The 9,505-nt window shown below is 33.7% G+C and overlaps 1 protein-coding gene across 2 annotated transcripts; it reads right to left on the bottom strand.

Moving 5' to 3' along the window:
* Positions 1 to 4,902: 4,902 nt before the first annotated feature.
* On the bottom strand, positions 4,903 to 9,023 carry LOC110419820 (putative lysophospholipase BODYGUARD 3). 2 transcript variants are annotated; one of them, XM_021432950.2, is made up of 4 exons: positions 7,633 to 9,023; positions 7,181 to 7,389; positions 6,883 to 7,082; positions 4,903 to 5,530 (listed from the first exon to the last, which is right to left on the bottom strand). In XM_021432950.2, exons 1-4 carry the CDS (start codon positions 8,207 to 8,209, stop codon positions 5,203 to 5,205), a joined length of 1,314 nt encoding a protein of 437 aa, XP_021288625.1. In that variant the 5' UTR covers positions 8,210 to 9,023; the 3' UTR covers positions 4,903 to 5,202. The 2 variants fall into 2 exon arrangements, with proteins under 2 accessions (XP_021288625.1, XP_021288615.1); XM_021432940.2 differs by having other exon boundaries at positions 7,181 to 7,509; positions 7,633 to 9,020.
* Positions 9,024 to 9,505: the final 482 nt, after the last annotated feature.

The following is a 9,505-nucleotide window of genomic DNA, read 5'->3' on the forward strand; positions in this document are numbered from 1 at the left end:
AGAAACCATGATCCGAGTTCAATGTCCAGATGTCAATGACCCAGCTGCAAGATTTATGGATGCTCTCAGAGACCAAGAGCTTCATGTTCATCATGCCAGCATATCAAACGTGAAGGAGCTGGTGCGTCAAGATGTTGTTATCGGAGCTCCTACTGGATTGATAAGCGAGGAGGCGCTGAAGACTGCTATCCTTCAGAGATGTAGATTGAACTAGCTAGCAGCTCATTGTATGATTTTGACTTGTGACGCGGTCCTTTGTTTTTCTTTCTTTGTATGGATTATCTTGAAGCCTCATAAATGTAACATTACTACTTGTTACTCTTCTTTTCCTTCTTTCCTGTTCATTTTTTCCTTTTAAGTGAATGCATTAGTCTTGGTTTTGTTCTTTTTTTTGTATCAATATTCTTTGCGACATGTCCCTGGATTGTGCACTAAGTGGCGATGAAGCATTTGATATATATATATGTTCTTAGGTCTTAGTATATTTCGTTGCATATTACAATTAAAACATAACATATATATTGGTATTTTGGTAGAGCACACTTAACGTACACAATTAGTAGAATCGATCAATTACCTGGCCAGAACAGCAAGCCTTTTTGTTTACTGCACCACCCTACCCTTGATCTTTAAAAATAAGCCTTTTTTAATTATTAAATATTGCTGATTAATTTAACTTTAAATATCTGTTTTATATTTTTTTTAAAAAAATAACTCTATTTACATTTTTGTAATTTTAAAATTTTACATTATATTTATAGTTTTTTTTCAATAATATTTTAGAAATATCATTTTTATCAATTAGTATCCTGTGCATAATTTTTGTTCTCACAAGACATTAAACTATTAATTTTGTTTAATAAAATTGTAAAATTACTCTTAAATGTAAATAATTAGATTAACTAATTTAAATTAAAAATATTTTGATAATTTTGCTGGATAAAATTAATAATGTAACTCCCTATGAAAGCAAAAATTATTAACAAAATTATAATTGAAAAAATATATTTACAGAATATTAATTAATAAAAAACAATATAATGACCTATGACGAAAATTAATATGACAAAAGATGGAGATCATAAAGTTTACTTAAAAAAACAAATGCCTAGTTTACTATACCTAATAATGTACACTAGTGAAACGGAAAAATAGAGAGTATTCACATGTACCCAATTTCACTGTTATAGGAGTAATTAAGTTTTTGTCGCAGGTGTGTTGTCTCTATTTATTTCTTTATTCTTGTGTCAACAATTCACGCCTACCGAATGAGGGCGTTACTTGTTTATGGGCCGGACTGAGTGCCCTGTCCTGGAAACAAATCAGTAATTGCTACATGACACAAAATTATAATTATTCAATAAACCAAAATTTTCCCATGGCAATGTCTTTTTTCATTTCTTTTTATGTCCTTTATGGCTCAATTTGTTAAAAAAATTATATGAAATATCAATATCATCTCATGACGCTAAATAATGTGATATTAATGTACCTAGAACAGACAATGTAAACATCAGAGTATATCTAATAATTTGATTCAATACATAAATGATTTTAACTACATTACAAGTTTGGACAAGTGAATTCCAAAAGTATAGACCAGAATTACCATGATTGGATTTTAGCAAGTACCATGAATAATATTTAACAATTTAAATGATGCAATGCCAAATTGATAATAATATTTTGTATTTTTTATGTAATATATGAAAACTAATAGTCGTAGTTCAAATGTGACAATCAATTTATTTATATGTTTTTATTTTAGAAACAATTTGTTTATTTATATGACATTTTATACTAACTCTAAATTTCATTATACAACGATATTTGCTTAAAAATAGTTAACAAAACATTCAATATTTATGGCTAACTCCACCATATAATGTTTCCTTTAAAAAAAATCCACCGATATTTTATTTTTTATTATATAAATATTTAAATAAATCATAGCAACGCGCGAGCAACACTGTTTATGTTTTACTTTTGTAGACAGGATCAAACTTTGACAATATTTTGCTTATCCTCTAGCTTATGTAAAGAACGAGATAGTAAGTTAGGCCGTAGGATACGTTTCCAATCTAGATTAACTAGTACCACAGAATTTCTCTAAGCGTGTTTATAGTTTATATTGATTAAGAGGTCTTAATCTGTCAAAGTCTCGCTTCTACAATTCTTGCTTTAAGAAATAATGGAAAGGGCCATCTTGTTTGCATTTGATTTTCTGTAGCTCAACGCATATATTGCATTGCTAGGGTTTTAGGTTGCTTATCGAAGGCAGACTTTCTGATTATCCTACCATGCATGCTATCTTTATTGTTATCAACAGTCATTCCTTCCATCTTTTATTGTGTGATTGAGAGCACTTGATTATCTCTCACCCCATTTTGGCATGTGACAATCCAACAGAGATTAGGGATACTGATACCTTTTGTTTTTTTTTTTCCTGCCTGCTTTTACTATCTTTCAATTCCATCTCTTTAGTGTTTTCAACTACAGAATACTTGTTATATGGAAGAGACCAACTAAAAAGGGTGTAAGGGAATTGATATTAATCAGTTCTAGTTCATGCTAATTAAATAAGTTTAAGCTCATCCAATTCTTCTGCTAGCTGTGTTATAATTAATTTTCAATTGCGCTTTCTGGCCTCTTGGTCCAAGATGGGCCTATCTGTGCCACTTCTGGCTTAGACTCAAGTTTCGATTGAAAATTGTTTTGCAATACTGGGCCTCTGGAACCCAAGCTAGCTAGTTGGTTGGGCCTTCGTCTTTTCTTTTGGCAATGCATCTATTATTTCACAAATATAAATCCTTGGCTTATGACGATAGATATGTTTCTTTATAAACTCGTTTGCCTATATAATTAATTCCCCCGATAGACCACATATTTAGTACTCAACAACCAGGGTTAATTGCTGTCAACAACCAGTATGAGTACCCATAATAACTAGGATGACGAAGACTTGAATTAATGTCTAAAGAAATTTTTGACAAAAGGTTGTAATAATCAATGAAAAACTAGGAATCATCTTATAACTACTAACAGCACAAAAAAGAAAAGGAAATGAAGGGGATGCTCTCTGATTAGCTAAAATCTTACAGCTAGCAATTGTTAGGTTGTTTCTTTCACCAACCTACACGAGCACAAGGCGTGTGGACAAAATCTAGATTTAATACGTAATCTACCAAAATTTCTAAGTTAGACAACAGGAAACCACTCTGCAGCCAGTTTTGTGCAAAAAAAAAAAAAGGAGTGCACTGGTCCTTTAGAACAACACCACTGTCAAAGTAGGTAGTCAGCCCTAACCAATTCAGGAAATTTCTTCACACAAAACCTCCACTCCTTCAAATATGTTGTACAAAAGAAACACATATATGTAACAAAAACTTGGTTAAGAATTGGAAATCATCAAAACTTTAATAAGAACATTGAATTTTCGCACAAGCGGTGAGAAAAGTTAGAAATGTATTTTTTGGAATAGTATCTAGCTTGTTAACAAGACAACAATTACTACTTGGATCAATCAATTATTTAATTATTGGACGTTGATTCGAGTTCAAGAAAGCCTGGGTTTTGTGCTATGAGTCGATATTGGACTAATTTAAGTTTATCAATTTTTACTTGTACTGTTGCGGGCTCGTAAAACTGTTGCATTGCTCGGATCTGAAATATAGAGTTAAACAAGAGAATTATTATTAACAAAAATCTTGGGAGATATATCTCCATTAATAACATTTCTTTTTCTGTTTAATATTTATTTTTCGGGTCTTCATCGAAAGATTATAGGCCACGTGAGGTATTCTACTACACCTTTACTGATTACAGCCAAGGCAGCAAGAGATCACTGATCAAACAGCAACTACGGAGAAGTCAATAGAAATAAATGATAGACCAAGGGTACTGTGGAGTAGAGGAGAGAAGAGGACGATTGCCCCATGGACAAGGAAGTTGGACAGCCGACAATCTTCTGATGTGCAGTGGGACACGACACGACCCCACGTTTGCTCTGTGCTGTTCCAATAAATAGTTAATGTTTTGGACTTACTTCACTGGTTGCTTCTTTTTCCCAATTTTAGAATACCTTAAAATTCGGTCCATGGCCAACCATCAACATGGCATCTAATCTGTATTTCTTTTCCATCAAACGGTGTTAAGGTTTCTTGATTGAGGAGGAAGAGTCTCCCCAAACTGATAAGATCTAATCCTGTACGGAACCAATATACTGACGCCGTTTAAAGAAATAGTATAACTTTTTTGGTCAAGAAGATTAATTTACATTTATTGATTATCATGGTACCACTATAAATTCTACTGAAGTTCAGTAGCCTAACACGACACTGATTTATTGCCTCATCAGTTCAACCACATGGGCTGGCTATGCACATTAATTTGTTTCTAGGGATATGTTTTATAAATAAGAGTTTATATTTATTATGTTGTTGGTGTTAATATATATTTTTAAAGAATTGCAACTCAATCGTTTTATAAAAAAAATTTAAATCTCTGTTTATAAATGTTAATTTTATTAGAATGTGAAGACATGATTAATTGATAATATATAAATTATATATTGATAATACATTAAATAAAAACTAAAAAGATCTTGATATGAGATTTTAAAATGGATAAGAAATTTGAATCTTGAAAATTAAAATTTAAAGATATAATTTGGGATAAAAGAAAATTAATTATTATTATGTATTTCAAACTTTCCTCCATATACACGCATATATATTATTATTATTATTATTGTTAATGTTGAATTTATTGTTTGATATTGATAGAAGAAGTACTCAATGTATCCAAAGTTTAATAGTTGATGATAATTGAAAACTCAAAAACAAATTTTACTTATCATTTTGACAATGCGAAATCTGAAGAGATTAATTTATAAGATAATAATAAAGAAAAGGAAGTATTTAATTGGCAGATGTTTACTATGACACTTGTGTTTCTTATAAAAATTCATATGATTACAATTAATTATGCATTTCACAACCCGATCGAATAAGAGGGCAACGATCTCACATGGCCTAAAATATTGACTTTGACAGATCTTTTGAGGAATTAAACAGAAAACCCCGCAATCTGAATCTAATGCCATATTTACCCACTTGACAATTGGACATGCAGATTTAACACTGTTATTTTTCTGCTCTTAATTATAATTTGGCCCAGAAAAGCAGAGTGTAATTAAAGGTCTTAATCACTGCCTGATCGCTTCCAAATCTCCTCAAGCTCCCTGGCAAACGCCTTTTGTCTACCCACAACGATTGTAATGTGATCTTTGTTTTCGACAACCTTAACTCGAGCACGAGGGATTCTTCTTTGAACATTGTAGCTACATTCCAGCGGGATTACTTCGTCGTCTTTGCCGTGGAATATGGTAACGTCGCATTTTACCCGGTCGCGGACGGCGTCCAGATAGCGGTCGAGCTTGCTGGCGGTGCCACAAATAATGTTGTGAAGAGTATGCCAGGCGGCGTTATGGGTGTGGCAGAAGAACCCTTCAAGCAAAAAAGTCCTGATCCTGGAAAAATGACAAAAATATATATATATATATATAAAATTGCATTAAAATTCAAGCGACTTTGGCACATGAAGGTCAGCGTCAAGAACTATAGTATAAATGAATGGGTTTCCAGAGGGGACAGCAGGAAGTAATAAATGCAGAAAACCAAACTCATTTCTTGCATTAATCGTCTGTCTCCATCATTTGGGACTTCATTCTGAACTACATTTGACTTGCGTTCACCCAGCCATTGACGGACAAAGTTTAAATACCATTTGTTTTTTTGAAATGTAAATGCCAATTAACCCTTGCTTTAAACACCATTCGTTGGTTGCTTTAAAGATTTTTTTTTATTTGAAAAAAATTAAAATCTAACTCTTTGAATAAGAGAAAGGGATTTGTATATCAATTATTCAGTTAAATGCTTAAATACTGCTATCTTTTAATTTTCTCTCTGTTTTCATAATTTTTTCCTCTCTTTAAATGTAGGACAGGATCATTTTTTCTTTTAATCAATTGATAATTAATGCATACATTTAGAGGAAGGAGGAAGGCATCTTATTACAAGTTCTTTTACATTTACTAATTTTTGGCTCAAAAGTTTGAAAAAAAAAATAAAAGTAGCTTGGTCTTGTATTTAGAAAATAATTTTGATCTAACAAATTGACTAGGAGCGCCTTCAAGTGGTATAGAAATATATAGGAAAATTCTATTGCTAATATATATATATATATATATATATATATATGTATTCAATTGGTACGGGAATAGGACAATTGATCTGTTGCTGCTAAAATTTTTCGCCCTCCCTGCATTTTGAGACCACTCGAAAGATTTGCAGGGGACAACTGTAAGTACATGGCTGAAATAGACAAACCTCTTTCACCATAATTTGTATTTTGGACGGTGTGGTATATATACCCCCGCCATTTGCATTCATTAGATAGTACTCCATCCGATAGGGGTAGCTGTGCAGGGATAAATGTGGTTGGGTGGATGAAAAATTACGAGTGGTCATTGTAATTTTAATGTTTTGGTTGAAACAAAGAGCTTGAATTTGAATTTGAATTTTTTTTGCATAAAAAAAAAAGTTAAGGGGAGTAACAAAGTTGGTTATTTCAGGCAAACAACCTATAAAAGGTGACTCTAGAGTACTAATATTATCCGAACGTGCAAAACTAGATTGATTAGTAGTTTTGGTATATATTTACAAACACCAAAGAGAGCCCAAAAAGGAGCTGATTGTGAAAGTCGGACAGTCAAAGACGACAATTACATGGTTTAGTGTATGGGATTATAGTTAAGGTTGTTTGGGTAGACACGACTTGATGATGAGGAGGTGCAAAAATTAGGATTGACGAAATTATTACCTGTTTCTGGTGATAAGTTTGGTGAGAAATTCCCACAGCCGGTGGTTCTTGCATATGACCAGGCAAACCGTCCGGGTGATGTGCTCGTACCAGCAACCAATGGATGCACAAAAAGCCATCACCGGCCACACTCGTCGGGGTGCTACTTTTCGCATAACATATTGCGTTGCTGGTTCACCCTTCGGCACTGGATAATATGGCTGCCATATTCATGCATATATAACTTGTTAGACTAATTCTTGGCTGCAATGAAAAAAGTTCTTGTCTAAGAAAGGAAGATTGGTAAAAAAAAAATTACCGGTGCAAGTAAGGTGAGGGACTTGACAGATCCAGGGTGTTTTACAGCTATAGCAAGGGCTAAGATGCAGCCTAAGGAATGAGCCACAATGTGGAAAGATTTAACTTTGTATGCTTCGAGCACGGACTTTTCGATCATGTCCACATGTTCTCTTAAGGTGTAAAGGGAGTCTGTTGGCTTAGGACTTCTTCCAAAACCCAGTAGATCAACTGCCAACAACCGATAAGTTGATTTAGCAGTGCTTGAAAAGTTGGGAAATAAAGTTTCAGTCCAAAATGCTGATGATGAAATGAAACCATGAATGAATAACACATCTTCTCGTGCTTTATCTGACATCACAAATCCAATAGCAAGCTTCAAAAAACTGAATGTAATAAATGAAAGGTTAATATGAATATGATGATAGTTATTTAATCTTATTTTTGGCTAATACTTGGTAGAACTCCATTTACCTTTTGGTCCCTGAGCTTTAACAAAAAGGGTGTCTTTGCTAGAAGAGGTCCAAGAATTACAGAGTTTACAATCGCAATCAGACCATCTAGGAATGGGATGCAATTGCTGCCCAACCATCTTGCCCTGAAGCATTTCCACAATGGTAGAGTTAATGGTGAACGTTGATCGCACTGTTCCTTTCTTGGTCTTCTCGCAAGATTGTATGATGGTGCCATCCAATTTGAGCTTCTTTAGCTCATTGACGGTCAGCTTTGAGACCTCGGTCACAAGAGAAGGACGTGAATAGAGGGTATCTGAAATGTCCTCCAGCTGTAACTTGCTTGGAGTGAGGCAAACAATCTTGGACTCGCCCTGTTCCGAGACTAAGATCTTGCCGCTGCCAGTGATGGCTTCTTTAGCAGAGGAGCAGTAACAAGGCTTCCATTCAGCTTCAATGCAGAAGTCAACCACTTTGTAAACAAAGCATAGAATGAAATCAACAAGGTCAAGAAAACAGAAGACAATGAAGCTCACAGCCTTGTTCAGAACTCCTCCTATTAATGTTAAGACCGATCTGATTTTGCACATTACATCCATTTGAGAGAACCCCTCTTCCCAACCCTGCCTCAATAGCTGATTACACTCCAAGAAGAAAGAGTTAAAAGAGGTCAAGAGAGAGACAGAGAGGAAGAGTTACAAGGACAATGTAAGCCGCTGCTTGGGCTTTTTAGACTTGAAATGACTGAAACAAGTTAAGGCGCCTCCGCCTAAAACTATCTCATCCCTCGTCTCTGTTCTCTCATAATATGTAAATCCTACACTAACATAAATAGAAAGCCAACGGTGGAATATATATATATATATATATATATATATATATATATATGTATAGGGGTATATAGGTCCTACAATAAGTTCTGTGAAAATGGATGACGGAGCTATTCCACCATATGCGACCTTCTTGACCTCTACCCTGATACCCAAATTTTTTGGTCATGAAATGGAATCGTGTGGGAAGCTTCTCTTAAAGCTTAATGGGCGAGAGAGAGAGAGAGCATGATACAAACTAACAGGTGCGGATAAATGAATTCATTGTTTCACTTAACATCGTTTGTTGGCCAAGGAAAAAAAAGGGTAGGTGGTGGTTGAACCTACAGGGGAAGAAAGAGTGGTTACAATTCTTCTCCTTAGCCAAATATTCAGCCTAAATTTAAGCTTTCTTCCCATACCTCCTCAAATAAATTTATTTTTTTATATTAGATGTACGTGTTTTTCTCCCCTTTTTCTCAAATCCAGGGGTTAATTAAGAATTAGGAAAAGATAAAAGAACTAAGGGCACAAAATCACTTTCTTGCCACCAGGAGATTCGATTGTAAGTCACCGTTTATCTTCTTTCTCATCCACAATGTCACAACTCATCCCTTGTTCTGGAGGCTTAAGCGAATCATTAATGTAACTATTATTTTTTATTTCAAAATGTACAATTTTCCTTTGTCCAAAAGCCTCTTGTATTTATTGCATGCTTTCTTCTCCACATGACTTTCATATTCCCTTTGGTAGTGACACTCGCCACCGTCTTTCTTTGGGGCTAATTAATGTTAAGTTATTTGTTTCTTCTTCCTTTGCTTTTGGGTTAGCAATTGGTGGATTCGTTTAGTTTGGTTTATCCTAATTAAAGATCAAATGAATTAAATATTTTTTTTAAAAAAATTGATTAAATTTAAAGAATGATCAAATTGATCAAACATTAAATTAGTTCGATCGATTTAATTTTAAATCAAAAGAACTAAAATTTATTATTTTTGTTTTTTTATAAATTACAAACATTGAAATTTATAAACTTCGTCTATAGTTATAAAATATACCAATAATCTAAATATAAAAAAATATAGC

Source organism: Theobroma umbraticum, unplaced genomic scaffold (assembly GCF_002168275.2).
Source record: "Theobroma umbraticum cultivar Fairchild unplaced genomic scaffold, ASM216827v3 scaffold_30.0, whole genome shotgun sequence".
NCBI lineage: Eukaryota > Viridiplantae > Streptophyta > Magnoliopsida > Malvales > Malvaceae > Theobroma > Theobroma umbraticum.